The following is a 27,152-nucleotide window of genomic DNA, read 5'->3' as shown; positions in this document are numbered from 1 at the left end:
GACTAGATGACTAGATGACCTTCTGGGGTCCCTTCCAACCCTGATATTCTATGATTCTATAGCTGTGACTCAGTGATCTTGGTATCAAATCTGTCACATTTACAAGTAAAGGCATTATTTTATTCCAACTACCAGCCCCGCAAACTTCCCTGGAATAGGTGTTATGCTGGTGTGTCTCCTTCTGATGCTTCATCCCGAGAAACAGAGGTTCTTCAATTCACAGCATGCCTAACACCGGTGGAATCTCTTCAGTGGGTTTGCACAGGTGTAACTAGGCTGTAGGGCTGGACCAGTCACAAGTGTGCACTGAAATAACGAAAGAGCTGTTATTTCAATGCAAATCTGCATGGGGACAGCTGCTTGAATCTTAGCAAAATCAAATTAGGACACCTGCCAGAGTGTCCGCACCAAAATCAAGAGGAGTGAATTAAAGTGGCGTTTGCTATTTCACTGCAAGTTCGGGTGTAGCTCAGCACTTACTAAATCCATGGTATGGCCACACCTTGAATAGCGTGTGCAGTTCTGGTCGCCGCATCTCCAAAAAGACACGTTAAAATTGGAAAAGGGGCAGAGAAGGGCAACAAAGATGATTAAGGGTATGGGACAGCTTCCATACAGGGCGAGATTAATAAGACCGGGACTGTCCATCTTAGAAAAGAGACTACTAAGGGGGGATATGATAGCGGTCTATAAAATCACGAATGGTGTGGGGAAAGTGAAAGTGCTTTTCAACTCTTCAGATAACACAGGTAGCAGGGGACACTCAATGAAATTCAGAGGCAGCAGGTTTAAAACAAACAAAAGGAAGCATTTCTTCACACAAAGCGCAGTCAACCTGCGGAACTTGTTGCCAAGGAATGTTGTGAAGGCCAAAAGTATAACCGGGTTCAACAGATAAATTCATGGAGGATAGGTCCATCAATGGCTATTAGCCAAGACAGTCAGGGATACAACCCCATGCTCTGAGTGTCCCTATACCTCTGATTGCCAGATGTGGGGAGTGGACAGCAGGGGATCATAGAATATCAGGGTTGGAAGGGACCTCAGGAGGTCATCTAGTCCAACCCCCAACTAAACCATCCCAGCCAGGGCTTTGTCAAGCCTGACCTTAAAAACCACCACCTCCCTAGGTAACCCGTTCCAGTGCTTCATCACCCTCCTCGTGAAATAGTGTTTCCTAACATCCAACCTAAACCTCCCCCACTGCAACTTGAGACCATTACTCCTCATTCTGTCATCTGAATACTTACAGTATTTCATTGTGTGGGATGGATCACTCAGTCATTGCCCTGTTCTGTTCATTCACCACGAAGCAGTCACAGTTTATTAGACCCTGCAGAACTCTGCAGCTACACAGCTTGATGGTAGCTTGACCAGAGACTGCCCTCGGAGAGGCCATCGTGCAGAGTAACAGTCGGCTAATAAGAAGAAAGAGCTCATGGGATTGTCACAATCATCAGCTGGGCCCTCTGTCCGAAAGCAGCGGGCTGGGACAAGCAGATCTCCATCCTTACTCTGTGTGTGTCTCTGTGTGTGACACCCAGAACTTCTGAGGGCCAAAGGGAGCGGCCTCCCCCAAGTGGAAAGGAAAAAGCTCCTGTATTCCAAGTTGTCTTTTCCAGGGTTAAGGGCATTCACGTTTTAATCATGGAGCATACTTCCCAGCTGCCTGCGACAGCTCTCACCTAGCGCCTCCAAACTTAGCGCCCCCGAATGGCTGCCCTATGCTCTCGGAACGCTCTGGATGAACATTTAATCACACAGAAATCAGCAGCTGACAACACGGAATGTGCAACTCTAACTCTGACCCCCGTACACACCCCACTGTATGGCCTTAATTACCTGATGCTCTCTTATGCCTTAAAATGCCCAATCTGACCACGTCACATCACAGGCGCCGCCCTTCCAATGTGCCGGAGAGTACTTGACCTCCGGCTCTGCCCCTACTCCATCCCTTCCTCCATGGGCCCGCCCTGCCTCTTCCCTCCCCCGCTCCACCCCTGCCCCGCCTCATTCCTCCCCCTGCCCCGAGCATGCTGTGCCCTTGCCCCTCCTCTTGCCCCCCCGCCCAAGCACCTCCTGCATGCCACGAAACAACTGATCGCTGCAGGCAGAAGGCGTGGGGAGGGGCGGGGGGGCGCTGATCGGCAGGGCCTGCTGGTGAGCAGGAGGCACTGGGGGGGGGAGGGGGAGAGCGGATGGGGTGCTGCTGGTGGGTGCTTCAGCCCCGGGGTACACACAGGGTTGGCGCCTGTGCATCACACAACTTTAGATACGCACAAGTGCGGCATCTCACAGTACTATCGGGCGGCTGTAGGTCGCTAAAGAGTAGTCCCAAACAGAATTCACGGACTGCTCCGATCATCTTGTCTGACCCACTTACGCAACATGTTACAGTGTCATTATAAGACAGTAGAGTAATAGCGTGTAGTGTGATGTGTTGACCCATATAAGGGTTAATTCTGAATCATGAACTCTAAATAGTGACAGGTTTCAGAGGAGCAGCCGGGTTAGTCTGTATCCGTAAAAAGAAAAGGAGGACTTGGGGCACCTTAGAGACTAACCAATTTCACGGAACAATTAGCCCAAACCCTGCAATTCTCACTTCAGCAAGATTTGCAAGGACTTTGAAGGGGTTTTGCCTCGGAATGGCTGGCAGGATTAGCCCACTGTAAATACACTGTTGCTGTTTAAGTTGATTATAGATTTTGCACTTGGGAAGCCACAATTACATCATCTTAGAGAAAAGTTAGCTTTCGTTTGACTTGTGAAGGAAGAGCTGTGTGTCTTTCAGATCGATCCTGGACACACATGCTCAGGAAATTAGAGAAACCGTTTGAATGAAGCACATTCGAGAAGGTTAACGGCTACTGTCACTCAGGGATAGGACACCCGAGGAAGGAGTATGGGGGAAGCTGTCCAGAGGCCTACACTCTGCATTGTCCGAGGTGATGAAAGGCAAGTTGTTCAAAGCTGTCCGCCTGGGACAGAACATGGTCTCCAGCCCTTGCTGACTAAAACAGACCGTTTAAGCTTGCTGAAGTGTTTCAACTGGTTTAAGTTACAAGAACTGTGGTAAGGGGTCTGCAAGGCTCCGGGTACAGTCACAGGTTGGCATGGCAACAAGCTGAAAGAGTCTAGAAATGGGAGGAACTGTTAGAATAGAAATCACCAGAATGTGCTGTGACTGGACATGAATTAGGCACCACTGAACAGCAAGGCAGGGGACGGATGGCGGGCTGGCGATGGATGGATGGAAGGAGTGAGCTTTCCCATCATGGCTACCACGGTGAGCCTGAGACCAGAGAGGCAGCTAAAAGCAACAACCTTAAACAGCCCGACGATGGTACAGGTTTGCCAGGTCTCAGAGCGGCTGAGCCAACCGTGGGCTGGGCCCTGTGCTTCTCTGCAGCAGCGAGGCTGCAAGGGAAGTCAGCCCCAGAGACAGAAGCTGCCTTTTCTCTGGGCTGTTCTTTTCTCTCCCCTTTTGCGTGTTTCTCTTGTTTTGTCTTAAAGAAAACGGGATCGGATTGAAAGTACAAGAACAGCAAGAGCACCAGCTGCCGCCCAGCTAACGGCATCTCTTCCCCAAAAGTACCATTCTAATTCTGACAACAGGCTGCCAAACAGGGTTTCTTCCGACAAGAGACTCTGCTGCCACAGGGAAAGGGAATAAGCGGTCCTGTTAAGTGATAACCTGGTGTAATACTTTACATTTCAGAAGCTCTAACTGCTTTTCCTTCTGTGTGTTTAATAAAAGGTTACGACGACTTTTCACGGTAGTTGTTACAGCCAGAGCTGCCACTGATAATACGATATGAAACCCCCAAATCACACAGAACTATGGAGCATTGGAACAGCGAACGGCACTTTTATTAACACCTTATCCCTTGCTGGGCCCTGTGTCACCGCACCAAACAAAACTCTCAGCAGAAACTAGTGAAACTTTGAGAAACACCCTTTAGAGGCACTTTACAGTACTGCCCAGAGATGTGTCTGTGTGGGGAGGTGGAGGGAAACAGGTTTAACAAAGAGCTGTTTTCTTGTATGGTGCACCTAGCACACCGGGGCTCAGATCCTTGCTGGGCCCTCTGGACGCTATAAGAGCACGAGTGCATATATTTTATAGCTACCCTCAGTGCGCATGTCCCCACCCGGCATGAGACTCCCAGGATGGCGTTAAAACGGGACGTGTGTTTATGAACAGATTGCCGCACTCATGGCCCAGCCCCTGGCCGACTTCCATGGTGATGGTGGAGTCACCACGTTCCAGCTGCTGACGATATGTGCACTGAGCAATGGTCTCATGGCAGCCATGGGACAGTCCCAGATCCCAAGGCCGGAAGGGACCATTGCGATCAGAGCCTGACCTCTGGCAGAGACCTGCCTGACAATCATTCCCTTTGAACGAGAACAGATCTTTAAATAAAGCAGCCAGTCCTGTTCACGACCATTGTTAAATCAGGACTGGAAGTTATTCTAAAAGCTCTGCTCCAGTTCCAAAGGAACTGCCTGGGGGCAGGTTTCTGGCCTGTGCTATCCAGGAGCTCAGGCTAGATGACCACAGAGGTCCCTTCTGGCCTTGGAACCTATGACTGCCCCATGGCGGCCATGCGACGCTGGCTCAGTGCACGTGGCTGAGCTCAGCCTGGGTACAGCCGAGGAGCGGGGTTGGTTTTCACAAGGGATTCAAATTCAAAATCAAGTTGTGATTTGACCAGGTCTGCACTCGCGTGTTCCCTTCGCAGGAACTTTTGCACTGCAGCGGCACGAATACCCCAGTGAGGGAGATTTTAACTCATGTGCCCGAGTATTCCCAGAACTGATTACGCAACTGTGAAATTCCTGGGTCACACTGTGCTGTTCGCAATCCCGGCCAGCCAGTCAGGGAGCAACAGGGACTCCAGGCGAGGCCCTTACCAGCAGTGTGAATGATCTGGGCTATGATAACACAATCCCATCCATCTGCAAAGCATGAATTATTCACTCACGCAGTCTAACGTGCTGTGTTTATTGGGGCTGCTCAGTGCTTGAGCAGAACGAACCCCGCAGGTGCCAGTAGCATGCCAGGCAGCACCGTAACTCGGTGCTCTGTGGGTGCTCCAGCAGCTAGGCCTTGTAGGGACTAGCCCTGGCGGCCCCAGTAACCACTCAGACACACGGCGAAGGGAAAGGTTTCCCTACGGCTGGCAGGAAAGGGGAAAGCAGCAGACACGCTGGGTACAGAGGTGTGGACAGTCACAGTTCAAAGTGAACCACAGCGGTTCCTGTTCGGGCCCTGGGGCAGTCCCATCAAGAGTCAGGGCTTTTCTGGCCCAGTGCCGGGGGTGCCCCCTTTAGCCCAGTCTCTATTCAAGCAAATTTTGCAGGTGCCCAGGCGAGGCTCACTTCCTGTCTCTCACTGGAGCCCCTGGGCATTGGCTCCCAGCCCAGCTGCTGCTGCTCCCCCATAAGTCCCACTCAGACCTTCACCCAGCTGTGATGTCCGGCAGTTCCACATATGGCTCCGCGCACAGTTCCTGCCCTTCCACTCAGCCCAAGGCTTCTCTCCAGCTCCTGGCTCGCCATGCAGCCACAACTTCCCCACAAAGCCTGACTGGCCTCTGCCTGGTTCATGGCCTTTCCCCTACCTAGCTAGGATGAAGGGGTTGCGCCGTGGGAGAGAGGGGCTCTGATGGGAGCTGTAGACCCCTGCTTAACAGATCCATCGTCGCTTCTTAGAGCGACATGAGCATGGAAGCAGTTCGCGCCACAAGCAATAGCCATGCAAGTCATCTTCCAATTGGTTAATCAGCTAATGTGACACAAAGCTCTAAGGCCTTGTCTTATGGAAATTTACAGGTGTGCGGGTGAGAGGCGTTGGCTAACGCATTCTAACTAACACCTCCTAAAAGCCTAGTAACCTCGAGCACTGGGCGAAACTGGTTGAATTGAGATTTCAGTTCAACCAGCGAGGGGCCCTGCTCGAGTCTGCACGAACGCTATGGAAGGCGTCAGCCAGCACCCTCCAGCCACACACCTTCGAACCCGAGCCAAGCCAATTGCAGCTAGGACTGCGTCACTGCTCTCATCTCACCTGACGAACGCCCGTGTCCCCTGTCCGTAGCAGGCAGCTCGTGCCATCACTCCAATACTCCATAACGCCGCCCCCCGAGAGCGGCCTAACCACCCAACACGGCCTCTCTGCCGTACAACGTTCACAGCCCACCTGGCCCCCTGCTCAGCTGCCACGCAGCAGGCTGGGTTAGATGTCAGCACACAGTGGCCCTGAGCTGCTGCTCTCCCTCTCTAGCGTGAGGTCACGGTCTCAGGGCGTCCCCAGCCCAGCGTCACTGTGCTCCAATTAATATGCAGCAGCGTCTCCCCCGCCCTCGTGAGAGTGCTCCGTGCACACAGGTGACCTACAGCACCAGGTTCTCTAAGCCGCCCGCCTCCACAGACCGGCATGGGCACCTTGCGCTTCCAAATTCAAGCTTCCGTAGGTGCCTTAATCCCCTTAGGGCACTTACACACACACCTGGAACCTTCCCGAAGAACCGGGACGGCTAATCCCGCTTCAGTCCTCCTACGACCCAGACCAAGTGCGGGGTGCAACTGCCGCGGTCTCTCTACTCCCCAGCCAAGCTGGGAAGTGCAATGCTACAGTTACCCAGCAATGGGCCACAAGCAGCCCTCCCTTCCTGCTCTGCCTCAGCCCCCCTGAGACATCACCCGTCACAGTCAGCTCATTGCTGGCCTCACCTGTGCTTTATGTTTAACTCCTGCCGCCTTTCACCGCCCCCTCCCCACAGCTAACTGCAGGTGCCATTACGACCGGCGCTGCTTGGAGGCGGAGAGCTTGTCTCCCTATAAGGCTGCCTTGAAGAGCCAAGAAATCTGTACAAGTGTTCGACGAGATCTGGGCATGCACAGATATCGTCGATGTTTAGAACTTGGCTACTTCCAGTCCAGCGTCCTGGAGTCTTAGCAAATATGGTCTACTCTGCAGAGGCTCGTGACATTTAGCCGTCTGATTTACCCTCCTACCACAGGGTGCTCTATTCACCACTACAGCACCTCCTTCTGGCCAGGTTTAGGGATTAGCTCTGCCAGGCTGACACCCCTTCCTGCAGTTGCACTCTGTCACCCTCAGTCTCGTTCTCTCGGGACTCAGATGCTCCCGCTTGGGGGCTTGGCCCTCTGGCCTGGTCACTGTAGTCCTCTCCTTCCGGGGTGTCAAGTCTCTCAGGACCCACTGTCCCAGGCAGGTTTTCCTTGCCCTGCCCCTTAATCGCCCCGCAGTCCAGTGGCTGGAAGGGGAACCCAGTCCTTTTCCAGCCCAGGGACCCTACAACAAGCAGTCAAGGTCTGCACAGTCCTGACCCTTACTGCTGTATCCCTGGGCTAACTCCCACCTTGCCTTCGCTCACCCTGAGTGTCCCTGCAGCCTCTCTCTCTCTGCAGCCCCCTTCGGCTTTCTGCTACTGGGCTTTCTACAGGCCCCTCCTGTCCCTGGGCAGCTGAGCCTCCTCTTTAATTAGTCCTCATTGCTCCCTGGCTCCTCCTCCAGGTGCAGCCGAGGCGGTTAATTGGCCCACCTGGCCCCCTTAGCCCCTTCAGGCCTTGTGTGGGGCAGACACCCATCCCTCCCCCCCCCCCCAAAAAAAAACCCCATAGGGTCACAATTATCAACAGACATTTCAATATCTATTGAAAATCACAAATAAGCGTTACGAGGAAGAGGCTGTACCGTCCGATTCTCAAAGCTCTCCCCCAGCCTTTACAAAACACCTGCCTTTTGGTTGCAGAACAGCTCGTAGTGAGACAAGGCGGAAGGAAAACTCACGAATGCAGCTGGGCTGCAAGCTCGCTGGGGCAGGGAGCAGCTTTTCGTTCGGTTTGTACAGTGCCTAGTGCCTGACCTGTGCCTGGCTCTCCAAGGCGTTACCGCACTACAAGGCGGTCAAGAATCGTTGAGCACTTGGAGATCTGCTTACAGAAAGTATTAGAATCGTTATTAAATAATAATGTGATGAAGGTGGTCACTTGGCAACATCCAGCTCTCTATTTTTAACATGTTTATTCAGAGTCTGGAAGGGCACGGAGGAGAGCGCATAATAATGAAGTCCACACCCAACGCTCCACTGGGGTACCAGTGCAGGACAGGAAGAACACCGAGGGACCTAGACAGGTTAGAAACTTGGGGAGGCACCAGAGAAATTCCAGATAGAGTCAGTCGAGCTAACATATTGGAGGAGAAAATCAGCCAGGACAGATATTCAGGGGAAGGGAGAAGTTAACAACTAAACTGGAGGAGGCTGGTGTGTAGGGTGTGAACAGCAAGTGAAGAGGGAGCAGGGAAGGGCTGGACCGTGCTCAGCAGCGTGCCCTTAGGATCACCGATCTTCTGACAGTGGAACACATCCTAGGACAGAAGCAGGGGGATTCCAGAGGAAGGCAGGACATGCCCGATCTCCTCCGACTCGAGGCTCCTGATCAAAAGCATGGTGGCTTTAAAAAACTACGTCTGTGTTTACTTTAAAGCAGTGCAACAAAGCTGCACACAAGAACAAACTACGGTTAAGCGAGCTCACAGTGTCCAGGACTGCTACCCACTCCATCCTCTGGCACCTGCCTGTTGTCCTTTCAATAAGAGACGTGTTCTTCCTCCTTCCATCAGAATCCCCACTTTGGTTTTTGATCTTTTCATAGAATCATAGAATATCAGGGTTGGAAGGGACCTCAGGAGGTCATCTAGTCCAACCCCCTGCTCAAAGCAGGACCAATCCCCAATTTTTGCCCCAGATCCCTCAATGGCCCCCTCAAGGATTGAGCTCACAACCCTGGGTTTAGCAGGCCAAAGCTCAAACCACTGAGCTATCCCCCCCCCCCCACACTTTTAATTAAGGCCTTGTGACGAAATTGCTTCCCATAAACACAGGGCCAGTCTATAATACGCCACTGCCCGACAACAGGGGTGTCGATTACAGAGCACACCGAAATGTGGCACTCGAACTGCCCCACGTGGATGCTGCTGGCACAAACCGAAAGGTACCCAGGGCTGCGTTAATGCGACCTCTCTCAGCTTCATGCAAACTGGGGCCCTTTTAGTCCGCACCACGTGGGGCAGTTAGATTGTAACACGCTAGTGCACTCTACAATCCACACCCCCATAGTCTGTACTGCGGCTCAGAATAATAAGTAAATTCTTATAGATGGTGACCAGGAGCAACCCTGCCCCAGAAGGGTGAATCACACCTTACAGCCAAGGGAAATTACAGAGGGTATTTGCAGAGAGACTTTAGCCCTGTGTAGCAAACATCCCTATGCCTCTGCTGGTAATTTGCGACGCTGGGCTATTTCAGTAACATCACATCTGACTAAAGAGTCTCCTGTATCAGCCGCCTGACCTTCCTTGGTAAATTGCCCTCCTGACCCCCACATCAAGATTGGGCTGCCCACAGCTCACCTCCAGACAGTAATACCCTATGCCCCAGGGGGAGAGGAATTTTGTGTGATATAACAAGGTATCCAGAGATGAAATAAAATACAAGACAACGTAGGGTAGGTATCTGGGAAACCCAGCAGGAAATCAATGACCCTTCACTGCTCGACATTAAACAACAGCCAAAGCTCTGGAGACCAAACCTCAGAGAGCAGTCCTGCACTGGGCAGGAACTGGAGTGTCCCATTGCTTTTCTGGGAGGACGCTTGCGGGTAGGGCTGGGGAAAGGCAGCCTCCCACCTCCAAAGAGCCAGAATCACCCGCTTGTTTCTCAGTCAGGTTGGGGATGCTGAAGTACCAGTGACATGATGGCAAGAGCCTGCATTCAGGGACTGCTCCAAGGCCTCTGACCCAGAGCACGTCCCCACATTGCTGCTCTGGATTGATCACCCCCTCCCCCGGCAGGGGGTGGCCTCGCTAGACGGGGGGAGCCCAGGAAAGAGTTTGATGCATCTGAGAAAAGCCGAGCCTTGGCCCTGCAGCCATGGATCTTTGGCGTTGCTGATGCATTTACGTAGCACATGACAACAGCTGGTGAGACCCAGACCCAGGTCCCCAGGCAGCCGGGTTGCCCTGCGGGGCTTGCAGGAACAGGCTGTTCGCTGGCGAAGGTTGGGCTGAGATGCAGAAGGCCTGATTTGTGACGTGACATACATGGGGTACCCCCTGGCTTGCCCAGGGCGCTTTCCGACCAGAGCTTGGCCCTGCCCAATATGATTTCCGTTCCCGGGATCTGATCCAACTGCTCACATGCTGAGCTTTGGGGAGAGGGCACAGCACATCACCCAGCCGAACTCGCCTGGTTGAGGGAGAATGAAAACTCACCCCTGCCGTAATTCCAGGGGAGAGGGCAGGAACCGCTGAGCCACTGGGGCCCCTTCCGGCTCAGAGGGCTCTAGGACTGACGCAGGAAGGCAGATGGTACAAAACATTAACTATCAAACCCATCGGAAACCTGCTCCACCCTGCTGCTGGAAACCACCACAGCCAGACGCAGATTTAGTGGGCAAATATAAGCAGCAACCACCATCGCCAGCAGAGCTAATTCTTTCACCACCTGCGTGGTCTTTGCGCTGATGTGCTCAGGAGCAGCACGGTTTTTATCCACATGTATGGGCTCTAAGCACCTGGCCAGCTAAGGGAAACTCCTGCCTCGGCCCCATCCGCCAGATGGAAAACGCTTTCTCTTTAAACAACAGTTGCCCCCTGAATTTCTGATTTACACAGAGGCACCCAAATGCACGTGCCCCTCAGCCCCACTGTCCCCTGCCCTCTGACCCCAGCATTTCTCATTACTTTGGCGGAGGGAAGCAGGTACACCGGATTAATGATTTCTTTGTGGGAGACAGCTGCCAAGCAGGTCACATGCTGTTCCCCAGCTGCGTGTTGTGCCTTTCTGAGCACGGGGGTTTTAGCAGAGGTTTTGTCGTTAAGGATATTAGAGTCACTAAAAACTCATTCCAGCATCCAGAATAAATCCAGGGGGGATTGCAGAGCTAGCCAGCCGGGTACCTCAACCGCAGCTACTGCGGGCATCTTGCTGGGCTCCAGAGCAATGCTGGGGAAACGGCTCTCCCTGAAAGCAGGAACAGGTGCTGCCCGGACACTGCTTCTCGCCTGACACAGTAAGATGACATTAGCCTCGCATTAGCCTCAGTTGACCACCCTGATCTCACTTTGTTTTTCCTTGTGACCATATGGACACTTTATCCTTCACAAGAAGGAAGCAGACTGCAAGTCCCCAAACTGCCTCCGTGTTAAAGGGGCCAGGTCAGCTGCTGAAGATTGTTCTCTCCCTCTTTCTCTCTATTTCAAAGAGGGACAGTCTTGTCGAGTGACAGTGAGCTACTTGTCAAGAGATTCTCCCTTGCCTTTCAGGGGTGCCTTGTCTCACAATAGCCAAGGTTTTCCCGAAGCTCCAGCTCCTGGAATCAGGGGATGATGAAAGACTCTTGGTTTTTGTTTTCAACAAAGTGTAAGTTTTTAGCCATCCTGGTTTCACAGAAAAGCCAGGAACAATGTCCTGAGAGGGATCTAGCAGCTCCAGAACCAGAAGGTTGCCATCCCCTCCTGTTGTTTGCACCTGTGTACGGCGGGTTCCCAATGCTACCCGGGCAGAATGCTGATGCTCAGGAGTAGCTTTGCATGCTGGAGAGGGCCACACAAGGGCAGGGCAGGATTTTTTTCCTTTCTCCATGGACTCCTAGGGGCCAACCCTTCTCCCAGCAAAGGCAACAGGAATTTTGCCAAAGACTTCAAAAAGAGCAGGCCTAGTTCCAAGACCTATCTGCTCAAAAAGCAATGCAAAAAACTCCAGCTACCCTGAGACTGACCAGGCCCTGGGTCCCCTCACCAGAGTCACAGCCTTCTCTGCTCCTATGGCTCATGTGCCCCAACTCTCCCGAGTTCCCTCCACTCCCCCAGCCTGCCTCTCCTTCCCATCTCACCCTCCTCATCTTTCTGGTGGGCTGCCCACCATGCTTGGGTGGAAGAGGAATTTGGGGGGCAGGCAGTTCCCAGGACTGCAGCCCCACTCTGCTGAGCCCAGCTCCTCCCAGCCTCACTGAGGGTGAACCTCACAGGGCGTTCCATGGATGTAGGTTCAGAAACGCTTTGCATCCCCACCAATTCCATGGGGAGTCCCCAGCCTGTCATCTCAGTCTGCGGTGGTGGTGACAGTCCCTCTGGCCGAGGAGCCAGGAGGGAATCCTAGAGACACTCACTCTACTGGCTACAGCGTCACGTTTCCAGACCGGCGCAGGGCACGAAACAGCGACAAGCAAAGAACTCCCAGGCTGCCGCTCACACGCTCCCCCACCAAGGTTTGCGCATCTAACAAAAACCAACTGAAACCTTGTACTGATCTCACGCTCCCCTCAGAGCTCCTGCCACAGTCACATCTGCAAAGAATCCCTCACCTCCACTACTGCCTCGGATATGCTGGAAAAACATCTTATTAAATCCAGGCCAAGAGAGACTTGAATGGAACGTTAGCCACTCAAAAGCCAGGAAACACTGTATTCAATATTCCAATTGTTGGCCCCTTTGTGACCCAAGCGGCTAATTGAAGTTCAGGGCCCCGAACGTTCCCATTGGTAGGAGAAACTGAAAGAGTCTGGTATTCTCTTTTACGCAAGCTTGTTTATTTACAAGGAACGTACAAAGTCCTGGGCCTCCGAATGCAGAAGGAACCAGGAACAAGAGGACCCGTTTCTTAGCTCCAGCCCCAAGGCTCTTGAGCCAACACCAAAGCCAAGAGCTCTCTAGCTTGTTCCAGGGCTGCACTGTGCTCCCAGGCTCCTGCTCGGCTTTCTTGCCTCTCCCTCTCCCTGTGTTCTTGTCACTTCTCTTTTGTCTGTTCTCCTGGGCACACAATACCCAGCCCAACTCTCTGCCCACCCGAAGCTAGTTTCTGGGCAGGCTTTGAAGGTTTGTTTTAGGTGTGGCCCCTTACCTGCCTTCCAACAACTCTCTTCAGTGATCTCATTCACACATCAGTTTGAATGAGGTTTTCACTCAACCCATAACAAGGTTTCATCCAGCTTTTACCAGTCATCAGCCGTAATTCTGCCCCTTGTGAGCATGCACGTACAGTACAGCTCACATGCTACTTCTCATACAATTTTGCATACAACTGTAGATAACACATCGTGTGTCCAGCTCCAGGGTATTGTATCGCAGTAGTGGGTAGAAGTTCCCCCGACAGAGCACAGTGCCCCATTGTGCTAGGGGCTGTACAAACACAGTGAGACGATCTCTGCTCCAAAGAGCTTGCAGTCTGAATGAGTTTAATGATAACACAGGCCTTGCCTGCGCTGTACTGATGAGGCACTGGTAGAAATAGACCCAATCACTAACTAGGATGCACATCTGGCTATTTAAATATGAAGAATTATTAAACCTCTCAGGGCAGGAGGAATAGCCCTGGAATCTAGCTGTACTATTTCACCCCCTTCATTCTGGAGATCCCCACTCCTTTCTAGCCAACCTCTCCTTTCTGCGAAATACCTCCCACGGGTCCCCTCTCTCCTGCCATCAGCCCTGCCCCTCACGTCTCAGGGTTCAGAGGAGGCCTGGAAAGATGGACTTACTCCATCCATGGGCTAGCTTTTTAGACACAACAAATCCTGCACCTTGGCAGGGGGATACGTTCGATGACCCTTCTGGTTCTCTCTCTGCAGAGGGGCAGAGGACTTGTTACTCTCTCCCAGGAGAGGGGACAACAATGGACTCTCCCCTTCCCTGTGCCTGACCATGGCTGTAAGTGCTGGGCAGGAAGGGGAGTAGCAGAGCTAACCGTCCAGCCCCTAGCCGCACACTCTGCTGAGGGCCTGGGGAGAACCAGGGTTGATTCACATCCGGCCTCGGGAGCTGTATGTCCCAGACAAGTCACTGACCTTGCTGACATCCCAGCCCATCTGCTGGTTTAAAGCCCTCTTCCTGGCATTGGCACTGCTGGGAAGGGGTCAGAGTTTCAGTTTCACAGCGTCAGCAACAGGGGTCACTGCAAACACAGCCAAACCAGTGGGGCAGCAGCAGCCCTGGCACCCCACAGCCTCAGCAACTCTCCCCATTTCATCAGGAGCCTCGCCACATCCGGCCTTTTCCTTGGAGCCCCAGCTCCTGGAGTCAGGGGATTAGGGGAGACTCTTGGCTTTCCTTAATCAAACAGGAATATCATGGTTGCAGAGAAAAGTTTCAAGTGTGAATGACCCTAAAGGCTTCAACACAGAGACAATCAGCGCTCAAGGGTTATTTCTGAAGCCTTGTGATTTTGAGGAGCTTACTCAATGTCTGAACCCTTGGGGCTAGTGATGCCGCCCATAGGGGACTTCTGGCAGCTCTTTGCAGGGGTTATTTGCTTATGCCCATATAAACTAAATACAGCTTTAAAAAGTTCACAGTGTGAATTATGTCCGAGGTGCAGCAGAGCACACTTTGGACTGCTGACTTCAGCGAAGTCAAGGCAGTCAGAACACCACGCGTGCCCGGCCCTTGCTCCCTGGTGTGACTTGCACTCCAGACCCAGAGAGGTAGGGCTTGTTGCCAGGGGAGTTATTCCTGACCACGTCCCTGTGTGGACGCTCTCCTTCTGGAATAAGAGGGTCCACACAGAATGCTGCTTTAAATGCATGCACTACCTCCGTCTGAATTAACTTCCCTGGGTGGGCAAACCCTACCAATCAAGCATCTGCCTGGCCCATGGGAAACCTTTAGCGAAGGCTGGACAGACAGACAGCAGACAGGTACCTTCTCTGCACCGCGAGCAGACAGCACAGAGATCGGACACCTGGGTTTTTAAAGCCAGGCGGATGCCCTTCTAGCCCCGTTTCCTTCATGGATTCGGCATGTCCCCTTTTCGTTGGGCTACTGGGCCCTACAGCAGCACGTGGCGACCCTGCCAGGGGACCGGGCTGGGCACTGGCGTGCTAAACAGACCCGGCCGAGGTGGAGCGGGGCAAGAGCCATCACCCCCATTTCACAGATGGGGCCCAGAGAGTCACCCCAGATTTTCACAAGTGCTCAGCACCCAGGAGCTCCTATGCCATTTCTCTCTGCAGGGTGTCTCTCCCTCTCCCCGGAGGGAAGGGGGGCCTGACAGGAAGACAGGTCTGCCTGTAGAGGACAGGAGATTCCCAGCTATGGCACCTTTTCCCCACTCAGAGGCTGTTGCTGGGAGCCCCAGATACTCTCTCCCAGGCACCAACTTCATGTGCAGTGCCCAGGTCAGATTCACCTACAGCCAGGGGGAGGAGAAATCCCCATCCCACTCCACCTTGCCTCAAACCCTTCCTTCCCAGCCATGGTTCTTCAGGCCCCTGGCCTCCAAGCTGTCTGAGCGGAGCCTCTGTGTGCAAGACCTTTCTGCCCTCCCTCGGAGGGCCTGGAACCAGCCAGAACAGGGTAACCCCAGCGGGGGCAGCGAGGTCAGTAGAGGCAGGAATGCCTCTGGAGTGGCAGCCCTAAGGCTTCAGCTGGGGGCTGCCTGCAGGCAAAGCCCTGCTGAGGTCCCTCTCTCGGACCAGCTGCGGCGCTGGTACCATCTTGGATGGCCAACTCCAATCCCTGCTGGATTCAGCCAGGCCTAGTCCAACCAAAATAACAGAACCCACGGATACAGATTGACCCAATATTAGGGCATGGCGATACGGGCCACCCCTGGCCTGAACTGCATGCAGTGAAGACAGATGGGGAATCCCCACCGCTATATTACTGGCCTCTACCCGCGGGAGGCAAATGGCCCAAGTTTTCAAGTGACCAGAGATTCTGGGAGCCCAATTTTACACCTTAACTGCACTTGATTTTCCAGAAGTGCTGAGCACCTCTGCTCTGCACATCAGGCCCCTTTCAAGGGTTTCGAGTTGGAGCCCCCCAATCACTGAACGCTTTGGAAAATACAGGTCTATACAAACGATGCACAGCTTGGTCTCCTTCCTGCCCAGGCACTCACCCTAGGGGCCTCCCCTGCCCGCAGTGTGCGTTTGCTTTGCTGGGATTGGACTGGACTGCGGCGTTTTTTACAGCAGTTAACGCGGGCTAGATTCTGTTCAGTCTCTCTCTGCTGGGTTTATTTTCCTTAAAAGTCAGAATTACAGACGTGATGAGAACTCCAGGCATCTGTCAGCCCCTGGGTGGTGCACGGTACCTTGTTGGCCAGCAAGTGTTGCCCCCCAGCCCCCAAGAACCAAGCCACACGGGATGTAGTGCTGCAGCTACAGAGCCTGGCTCTTTAAATAAAGCTGGAGAGGCTCCTTTCAGCTCTGGAGGTCCCTGGTTCAGTCCCCAGTGTCGGCCATCGTGGCAGCTGTCACACTTCTCAGCGTGCCAGGAAAGCGTCTCAGGGCCAGGGCCAGGACCAGTTCTGTCACACAGCACAGAGCGAAGCTCCGGCCATCGCTCTAGGAGACACTTACAAGAGGAGAGACTGCACGTAACGCCACAGGAGAAGCTAGAATTGAGACGGAACTCTCTATGGTTAGACTTCTCACTGCCAGGTCGCCAAAAACCTCAGCCTCCTGCATTCCTTGTGCCCTGGGGTCCTATCCACAGAGATCAGCTGATAACCACATATACTGACAGCAAGTAGCTGTCCAGGGCCCCAGGTGTTTCAATAGGACAGAGCTCCTAGTCCCTGTGCACAAACACAAATTCATCCAGGGGCACAGTGGCCTGTGAGGCCCTCTAGGGTCAAACAGGGAGGGAGAGAATGGGGCTCTAGGGAGCAACCTCCCCAGCCTACTCCCTCTCCCATCCCCTGCCAGCTCCTTGCTGCCTGGCCCAGTGCTGAGAATGGAGGAGTCACTCTCCCTGCCCTCAGTACCACAGCAGCCTCCAGGGGCACGAGGTGCCATCACAGGGCAAACCCCGCTCAGGGTCTGGGTGTGTGGCAGGGTTTGCAGCTGGCCTGGGGTGAGCATGCGGGGGAAGTCAAACAGAGCCCAGGCGGCCACTGGCATTTCAGACAACCTCCTCCCTCACAGATGGCATCCAGGCCCCCAGCACTGAGGACACCTGTCTGGCACAAGCTGCGACATGCCCAGAGGAAAGGCACATGCTCTCCAGCTCATGCTATGGCCGCTGTAGGGCATCAGCAGGATTGGGAGGGCACAGAGGGTAGATGCCACCAGCCAATGGAAATGGGCATTTGCAGGGCAGGCAGGAAATGAGAAGGACGTGTAAACCCAAAACACAGCATAGCATCAGGCTGTGGCCACGGCCCCTGGCATCACACGCGACTGACGATGCTCCGGTAAATATGGAGAATCTCAGGAGCCCAGGGCAAAGCGCTCCTCCTCCACAGAGCCAGAAACAGCCTTAAAGACAAAGTGCATGATCTACCAAGTTAAGCAGAATTAAATAAAAGCCAGGGGAGAGGGTGAGCTATTGGGGTACTAGTTTCGTTACAGCCTGACGATATTGACTCCTGCTTTACAGGGTCTGGGTTTGAGTGGCCAGTGCAGTAGCGATCAATGCCCTTCAGCGTTTGGCCGGGTCAGTTACCAGTATCCATAAGAGGAACTGCACTGATGCGTGTGTGTGGATTATATAACGTATCACACTAGGCGTATCATTTAGTTGCAAGTGAAACTAGGATTAGTTAACAAACCAGCTCTGACCCCATCTGGCTGAACGGTAGGAGCAAGCCTCCTCTAAGATTTTAAACGGGGACATCATGCTTTGGATTTCTGGTCCTGAGACCAGTCGGGATATTTCAAGGTCCAACAAAAGCCTCACCCCATAAAACTGGAAAGGTCACAGAAAAGAGACTTCCGACATTTTGCAGTGCTTCCTGATTCCGGAGTGCACTCCCCCAATCAGATTTCCACCCTATAAGCTATTAAACATTTGGGAATTAAAGGATGAAGACGGATTTCTTTTGATGACCTCGCTCTATAGGATTAAGATGATTACGCGATGTGAAACCGAGACAGAAATTAAACCAAGAGACAAGCGCTCTCCTAGAAGCACCGGTATTAGCATGATGGACCCTTGCTCAGGAGCGAGCATCACAGGAGACCCAAGTGGGGGAAAATCCTAAAAAAAAGGACTTTGAGGGAGGCCAAAGTGATGTTTTCTGGAATGGACCCCGTTATTAGCCTTTAAGAAGAGGAATATGCACTAACAGGAACCTCCCTTCCCTGACTCAGGGGCGTAGAAAGTTTGGCTGTTTGTGGGCAGTGACTATTTATAAATGAAGATATGAGGAGCTGGCCTTAGGAGCAGTGCATGTTGAGAAAGTCCCCCACTGCATTTCTCACGACCCTGGGGCAGAAGGAGCATTATACTCAAGAGAGTAAAATTCATGAAAAATGTGACTTCTCTACTCTAGATAGAAGTTGGCTGACTTGCGTTAACTCTTGCTGCGCCAAACGGAAGAAAGAGACAATTAGTTTGACACAAAGTTTAATTCTGTTGTTGCATTTTCCTTGTATTTCCAGAACAAGGAAATTGGTGAAGCACTGGGACGATTTCATCTGGAATCTAGGCTCTCAGGCAGGCCAGCTTCAGAAGTGATGCCCGTTTCCCTTACTCCATTTTTGCGTTGGTCCCTCCCCCTTTGCAGATGGATGAATTCACAATCTTTCTCTATTCCAGGGAATTTGAAAGAAAAATGAAAACATTTCTACAGACCAGGCTTTTGAATCAGCATTCGCAAGTCTACAGGAATGTGGTGATGAGGTTCTCAAACAATAAAGAACTGTCCCTTGTTACGATGGCACCTAGCGCCCCAGCCAGGGGTGGGGGCGGAGCGGGGAATGACTTTATGCTAGGCATTCATTGCACAAGGAGCTGGTTGAGCTCAATATTTTTACATTGGGGTGGAATTTAGGCTCCAGTTAAGCACAGATACGTTGCAGATATAATGCAATGCCTAGCCCCCATCCCAGCCCTTGCAGGTACTACAACCAGTGTCAATCTGGTTTCCAGGTAACTGACTTCAAATTGCAAACAAGACCATGAAGAGAGGGGCTCTTGGAAGAAACAGCAGCCTCTGGTGAGGGTCTGGGTGTCCCTGGGATCTGACTGCATGTACATTAGAGATGACTGAAAAGAGCTTTTTAGAGTCATTTAGAGAGACTTATATTTGAAGCTGAAAACCCATTACATCGATGATGCACCTGCCAGCTTCTGTCCTTAGTGCAGTGCTAGCTGCAGGAAGGGGCCAGAAACAGTGCCACAAGGAAATAACTCCAAACAGGTTTCAGAGGAGCAGCCGTGTTAGTCGGTATCCCCAAAAAGAACAGGAGGACTTGTGGCACCTTAGAGACTAACAAATTTATTTGAGCATAAGCTTTCGTGAGCTACAGCCCACTTCATCGGATGCATTCAGTGGAAAATACAGTGGGGAGATTTTTTATACACAGAGAAAATGAAACAATGGGTGTTACCATACACAGTGTAAGGAGAGTGATCAGGTAAGGTGAGCTATTACCAGCGGGGGGGAGGGGGGGGGAGGGGAGGGAACCTTTTGTAGTGATAATCAAGGTGGGCCATTGCCTGCAGTTAACAGGAACGTCTGAGGAGCAGTGCGGGGTGGGAAATAAACATGGGGAAATAGTTTTACTTTGTGTAATGACACATCCACTCCAGTCTCTATTCAAGCCTAAATTAATTGTATCCAGTTTGTAAATTAATTCTAATTCAGCAGTCTCTCGTCGGAGTCTGTTTTTGAAGTTTCATCTCGTGCGGGTCTTGCCCCTTTGCTAGAAAGTACGGATCAGGCTTCGCCAGGGAGAAAACTCATTGAAATTTTAGACCCCCAAGCCACGGAGGGCTCTGGCTATGGAGTCTGCCTTGTCACAACCATCCCCCTCCCTGTCCCCCCCTCCCCCGGGTTAAACCTTGGAACTTTACACGCTCTTTGCGCAATGGCTCTGGACGTGCCTCAGAGCGTTACAACAGGATCATGGAAATTAGAACTGGAAATAGACAGTCACTCCCATTCCCCAGGGCCCAGTGCAGGACTGTTCCTTACAGCACAATCTTGTTAACATCCTAAGCTACTGCCACGACCTTTGGGGGAGGGGGGACTCCACAGCCTGGTGCAGCTGGCTCTTAGGAGGAGTTTCCTGATTCTCTTGTTCAATTCTCCTGTGTTGCAACCATGTATCGAACCAGGCAGTCCCTTCCGGAGAGCAGAACCCCCCCTCCAGCACCAGAGAGGCTCCGAAAGGTCCTTCCTGCGATAGCTAAAGTAGGGTAGCTCAGCATCAGTTACCACGGGCCAGTCACATGGCGTTAAACCTCGTGGGAGGGTTACACTGCATACCCACCCCAGCCTCAGAAGGCTGGCTCCTGTTTTACAGTCAGATCATTGCAATGGTCCAGACCGTTACTGGAAAGATTATGGCAACCAATCATCAGCCTGGGTCCAGGACATAGCCTGCCTCCCGGCACCTGCAACACTGGAGAGCTGGTGGGACAGGCCTGGTGTCGAGGGCCAGGGGTGAAGGAAAGAAGCCAGCAGGAGGTAGGGCTGCCTGAGAACTCACCTCTTTACACTAGCGAGATAGAAACCCCACTCCAGTACACGCACAGATTTCACCAACCATGCCAAATGAAGGAAAGTGACAGACTTCACGTTTCCCAAGCGAGCCCACACGGAATAGGATTGCCAATGCTGTGATCATCACAGATGTGAGCGCGGTTAATTCACAATTAGCTTCAAAACTTTTCAGTTACTAAAAAGTAACTTCCTTTCCCAGCTCTCGGTGATTTCAGCAATTCCAGGGTGGGAATCTGTAGGGTAGCATTTTTAATGGGCTTAGCGCTGTCACGGACTCTATAAGATAGAGACTTATATTTGAAGCTGAAAACCCATTACATCGATGATGCACCTGCCAGCTTCTGTCCTTAGTGCAGTGCTAGCTGCAGGAAGGGTCCAGAAACAGATCATTTATAAATCGTCACAAATCATTTATAAAGGCCCAGACACACTTACACAGTGCCCTACAAACAGATTAACCACATGCTACGTCCTGCAGATTGCCATCTAAATTAGATCAAGCCAAACCAAGACAAGAGAACATTTCAGGCAAGGGAGGGTTGTGGGAACCACAAATGGTAAAAGGCAAAGCATAGTAAAAAGCGGCACAGCAGAAATGGCGTCTATCACTGCAGCCTCCACCTGCTCTCCAAGCGGCCTGGTCTACGCTATACGGTTAGGTCGACACAAGGCAGTGTAAGTCAACCGAGCTGTGCATGTGTCTACACCAGGGGTGGGCAAACTTTTTGGCCTGAGGGCCACATCAGGTTTCCGAAATTGTACGGAGGGCTAGTTAGGGGAGGCTGTGCCTCCCCAAACAGCCAGGCATGGCCTGGCCCCCACCCCCATCCGACCCCCCCCACCGCTTCTTGGCCCCCGAGACCCCTGCCCCATCCAACCCTCCTGTTCCCTGACGGCCTCCCCGGGACCCCTGCCCCGTCCATCCCTCCCTGTCCCTGACTGCCCCCCGGACCTCCCGCCCCTCTCCTTCCTGCCTCCCCCCCCCCAGGACCCCTGCCCCCATTCAACCCCCGTTCCCCACCCCGACCACCACCCTGAACTCCCCTGCCCTCTATCCAACCCCCACCCCCCGCCCCCTGACCGCGCTGCCTGGAGCACTGGGGGCTGGGGTTGCTACAGCCGCGCCGCCCGGATGGAGCCAGCCACGCACCGCGCATCCCAGAGCACCGGGTCAGGCCGCGGCCCTGCAGCTGCGCTGCCCGGCAAGAGCTCGCAGCCCCGCCGCCCGGAGCATTGTGCCAGCAGCACCGTGAGCTGAGGCTGCGGGGGAGGGGCCGGGGGTGAGCCTCCCGGGCCAGGAGCTCAGGGGCTGGGCAGGAGGGTCCCGCAGGCCGGAGGTGGCCCGCGAGCCGTAGTTTGCCCACCTCTGGTCTTCACTTACATTTGGCTCCCACAGACATAAGTGCCCTGGTACGCTGACTTAATAACATCACCACCCAGAGCAGCGGAGAGTCACGGTCAATGTAGTTTGGTCAACAGGGATAGTGTAGACACTGCCTTACTTACACTGGCTGTTACTGGCCTCCACGAGCTGTCCCACAATGCCCCGCAGTGACCACACTGGTCACAGTTGTGAACTCCACTGCCCTCCCCATTGAAGCCCTGAGTATTTTTGAAATCTTTGGTTGCCTAGTGTGGTAAGCACCTGGCACTTCTCCATTGTTGAGTGTAACCGCCCAGCTGACCATGCCAGCTAGACGCTGCAGACGCGCTCCTGCCTGGAGCGGACAGAAGATACTGCATCTCCTGGGCCAGTGGGGAGAAGAGGCTGTGCAAAAAGAGCTCTGACCCAGCCACAGAAACATGGACATCTACGAGCAGATTGCTTGGGGGAGGCAGGAGAACGGCTACAACAGGGGCCCGCAGCAGCACTGCGTGAGACCCAAGGAGCTGCAGCAGGAGTACCAGGAGGCCAGGGAGGCCAACAAGCAATGTGGTGCTAAAAGAGGAGGAGGAAGAGGACTTGGGGTCACATGTTCCAGGAGATTCTGCAAGCCAATGCTGCATCGGGGAAGGAGCACAGGGCCTGGAGGATAGCCTGGAGAAGGACGGAGTGGAGAGGAGAAAGGTGCAGGTAAAGGAGAGGAATGTGCAGGAGGAGGTGCTTGTGCAAACAGATGCTGTAGACTCTGGCAGACTTGCAGATTCAACAATCCCATGCTCGCGTCCGCCTGCAGCCCATTGAGAATTCAATATCGGGACCTCCCTATACCTCCCTGCCCCCAACATCCCAGGTGGCAGCAGGGGTCAGTGCATTAACCTTGCCAGTCCACCTTGGGAGACATTAAAGACATTCACAGCATCACATACACTGACCTGTGAAAGCCACGGTTGGTTTATATGTACCTGAAATGGAAACGAGTGTTCTTTCCCCTTCAAAAGTTCTGTTCCCTTAATTGATTAAGTTTTGTATTTTTTTTTTAATTTCCTGGTTCATGTTACGGAATAAAATTTTTGGAACAAAATTAACCTTTATTAGTTCACAACAGTTGCTGTCTGGTGCTGAGCAGGTCTGACACTCACCAATTTCCTGTTACTTCACTTTGTCACAGAACCCATAACATCATCCACAGACATTATTTATAGGTGCATTGACAATGTTACAGGCCTACGTACATAGCACTCACTACAAGATTCATACCGGGCTGAAAATGAGCAGGGCCAGGCAGAGCACCCTTCAGCAACACACACTCCTCTGGCACACTATTAAAATTGTCTTTCAAAGCCTCCCTGAACCATATAGCTTCATGTTGAGCTCTTCTAATAGCCCTGGTATCTGGCTGTTCACATTCAGCAAACAGCCACTCCACCGCCACCCTTTTCCCCTGTAGCTTCACAGATATTATGCAGAACACAGCTGGCAGCTATAACCATTGGGATATTTTTCTCACTGAAGGCCAATCTTGTAAGCAAACAACGCCAGCAACATGGGCAGCCAGTGACACAGCTGTTGGGGGAGGCTAGCCTCTGGCCCCTCCCGTTCTGCCCACCCTTCCCTTTTGCCCCCCTCCCCCGCAGTAGCACCCCCACCGCAACCCCAGCAGCAGCGGCCAGCCCAGGAGTGCCGTTGGGCGGCCAGCCCAGGAGTGCCGTGCAGTTGTGCCCCCAGCCCCGGTGCTCTGGGAGGCCGGGCGGTGCGGCCTCAGTGCCCACAGTGCTCCGGGCAGCCAGGCCATCCCCAGCCCTAGTGTTCCAGGGGGCGTGGGCCCGGCCCCAGCCCCAGCCGCCTTAAGTCCCTGCGGGAGTGGGAGGCAAGCCAGCCAGGGGAGAGCACTGGGATGTGCAGGAGGGGGCAAAGCACGGCTACACTAGGCTGTTTGGGGAGGCACAGCCTCCCCCCGCCTACGATACCTGCCGCCCACGGTCAGCAACCCTTCAGATACTCAAAGGCACATTTGACTGTCATTCTGCACCTGCTGAACCTGTATGTGAATTGTTCCTTGGTGCTGTCGAAGTGACCGGTGTACGGCTTCGTGAACGAGGGGATCAAGAGACAGGCTGGCTTTCCCACGATCGCTATTAGCATTTCAACATTCCCAAAGGTAATTCACCGATCAGGAAAGAACGTCCCTGCTTGCAGGTTTCTGAACCGTCCTGCGTCTTAAAGAGGCGAGCATCATGCCTGACCAGCTCACACGGACGTCAGTAAAGCAGACTGCATCGGTGTAAGCGCTCCTGGTGAGGACGTGCACCACCAACACCAGGAGTCCAGTGTGCACATGCACCAGCCATGTAATAACCGCAGCGGCTGTACGCGGATGTAGCTTAGGTCGACATACGTTTGCAGTGCAGACAAGGTCTCTGTCTGCCTGTCCTTGCCAGCAAGAAGATATATCCAGGGGCACACACTGCACGTCTGCTGTGGGCTGCCCAGGCAGACTAGGGGCTTGTCTACGCTTAACACACAACAGCAGCAGAGCCGCGGTGCTGCAGCATTTCAGTGTATGCTTCCTACGCCGACGGACGGGGGCCTCCCGTCACCATCCATAGCACTGTCTACACAGGGACTGAGGGCGGCATCACTACGCCGTGCAGGGGGGTGGCTTTTTCATACCGCCGGCGGACGCGGCTACACCAGTGCAATTTGCTCGTGTTGAATGAGCCTAGAATGCAGCTCATTCTTCCAAATCTCACCCGCTGTTTGAGACAGCGGCCGCCGCAGATTGATTTGGAAGACCTAGGCTGCTTTAGCAGTCAAACCCAGAAAAGCATTTTGATAACTCCATGACTGGACCTCAGAGATACACCAGGTACAGAGCACACCGAACCCCACGCTAAATCAGACAGGACTTAACAGGCTTGATGCAGGAAACTCTGGGCGAACTTTTGTGGCGTGGGTTAGGCAGGAGATCAGACCAGATCCTAACAGTGCTTGGAATCAATCTCTCATTCAGGGAGGGTCTCTAGGACTACGACAGTTAAGGTTCCCTAATGGGTCTCATTCAAACCCTGTTTTCAGTTGCTTGTAACTTTCCAAAACATTCTCCTTTCTGGTTGATATTTCTGGGGCTCGGTCGCTTTCCATAAAGGTGACTTTCCGTTTGGAAAGTTTGAACAAACCCAGTTCAGGGAACAAACAGGGACAACGCACACTCACCGCACTACAAACAACGGAGACTTAAATAGAAAAGTTTGACCCACAGCTGGGAGTAGAAAGCTCAACTTGGCCAGGGCGACAGCCTGTGCAGAGAAACACTGTGGCGTGTTTGATGAAAGCTCGGCTCAACTGGACCCAGGTAGGGGTCCAAAGCCAGTGTACTTCTTGTGTGCAGCGCACAGGGGTAGAGTGTTTAACCCTTTCCAGGGCGGCGGGTGGTAAAGGCAGGCTATGCTGTGCACACAAGTGATGCTCAGTAAGGAAGTAAGGAAGATGCTCAGTAAGCTTCCCTTACCCCCTGTATTTTGGGTCCTCCGGCCCAGGCAAGGCGAACATCCACAGCTACCCTTAGACCAGGTGTTGAAAACGCCAGGGACACCCGCTGTCCTGCTTCAAGGCAGGACCCAACCCGCGGGCAGCCTGGGGGCAGGGAGGCGCTGCCCCTGGGGATCCATTATCCCACCCCTGGCGCCCTCACGGGTTTTTGCCCTGCGGCTGAAGCGCCCGGGGCTGGCCCCGCTCAGAGCCATGAGACGAGAGGGCGCCCAGGCTGGCCCGGAGCTGCAGTGTCCGGGGATGGCTCCCCCAGGCGCAGACCCCTCTCCCCCGCCGCAGCAGGGCCAGGCGGACCTGCCCAGGGGGTCCGGGGCCCTCCGCGGCCGGCTCTGGGGAAGCGCCTCCAGCTGCCCGGGGGCTGGAAACTTGCGAAATGGGTCGGGTCTGCCCGGGCCGATTGCGGGGCTCCCGGTGGGGAGCGGTCACCCCAGCCCGGAGCGGGGCTGCGCCCGGAGCCAGCCCGTGCCTGGCGGGGGGAAGCGCCAAGACACCCCGCGGAGGCGCGGAGCCCCCCGATCTGGGGGGCCGGGGGCTGAGCCACGCCCGCCCCCTCCCCGCGCCTCGCACCTGCTGGGACGCCGGGCGAGCTCGGCGCTCGAGGCTCCCCTCCCGGGACCGCTCCTGTCCCTGCCCCGGGGCAGAGTCCGGCCGCCCAGCCGCTCGCGATCCCCACCCCTCGGGCTGCCCGCGCCCGGCCCGGCCCGGCCCAGCCCGGCTCACTCACCCAGCAGCGCGGCCAGCCCCAGGGCCAGCGGCAGCGGCTCCATCCCGCCGGCTCCCAGCACGGGCGGCTGCAGCGCCGCGCTCATCCCGCCGCGGAGCAGAGCCGAGCGCGGCAGGTGCCGGCGCGCAGCCCGGGGCGGGAGGAGGAGTCGGGGGCGGGGCCCGCTGCCCAGGTGGGGCGGCTCCAGCAGGTGGGGGGAGCGGTGGGGGCGGGGCAAGCCGATCAGGTCGGGGGGGGGCTCCCCAGGCGGGGGAGGGGCTGGTCCTGTGTCCCGGGAGAGCCCGTGGGAGGGGGGAAGCGCTGAGCCCGGCGCTGGAGGGGGTCCCCGCTCTGGCACTGCCCAGCCAGCATTGCCCGGGAGCCGGAGCCTGCTCGATCGTCTCCTGGTTTTGCCCCCCCCTCCCCGCCATCAGACACAAGGCTGAGAGGAGGCTCCGGGCGGGGACTCAGATCGAGCCGGGCTCTAGTCCTCTAGCCCCAGCTGCAAAACGCAGAGAACAACTTTCCATTCCCTCTCCCCTTCCGGGGGGGGGGGGCGGGGGAGCTCTTCAGGGCAAGGGGGGGTCTCAGCGTGGGTGCAGGGCTTGGCACCCTGCCTCCCTGCTCAGCCCGAAGCACTGCTGGCATCCCCACATTATACACCTGGTCCTAATAATGTACCTGCTGCAGGATGCTGGCTGGGAGGTAAGCCCTCACCCCCAGCCGCACTAGCTCAGGGGCTTGGCTCCCCCGTCCTGGCTGATAGCTGCCCTTCTAGGGAAACCCTACCCCACACAATACAAACCCAGAGAGACAGGGGAGGGGTATAGCAGGTGAGCTGAGGGGCTGGGCCTGGCAGGCCTGAACTTTGTGACTTACAGGAGTGGGAGGGCTGGGTGTGAAACATTAACTCCCCTCCTCCCACCACAACGTCCCTTCTCTTTCACCCACACCAGCTGCCCCTATCCTTTCCCCAGCCCAAACGTTCAAGCCTCTCCCTGTCCCTATCTGGCGAAGAACAAGT

The 27,152-nt window shown here is 54.3% G+C and overlaps 1 protein-coding gene across 1 annotated transcript in view; it reads right to left on the bottom strand.

Moving 5' to 3' along the window:
- Positions 1-26,287, bottom strand: part of ESAM (endothelial cell adhesion molecule) — a 90,821-nt gene extending 64,534 nt beyond the window's left edge. Inside the window, exon 1 of the mRNA XM_048827601.2 lies at positions 26,150-26,287. Coding sequence (XP_048683558.1) covers positions 26,150-26,234 — 85 coding nt within the window. The 5' untranslated portion in view covers positions 26,235-26,287. The remainder of the gene's footprint in view (positions 1-26,149) is intronic.
- Between the last annotated feature and the right edge of the window lie 865 nt (positions 26,288-27,152).

The sequence above is a fragment of the Caretta caretta genome, chromosome 22, assembly GCF_965140235.1.
Source record: "Caretta caretta isolate rCarCar2 chromosome 22, rCarCar1.hap1, whole genome shotgun sequence".
NCBI lineage: Eukaryota > Metazoa > Chordata > Testudines > Cheloniidae > Caretta > Caretta caretta.
Note: the sequence above shows the minus strand (reverse complement) of the source record. Positions and strands in the feature narration are given on the sequence as shown.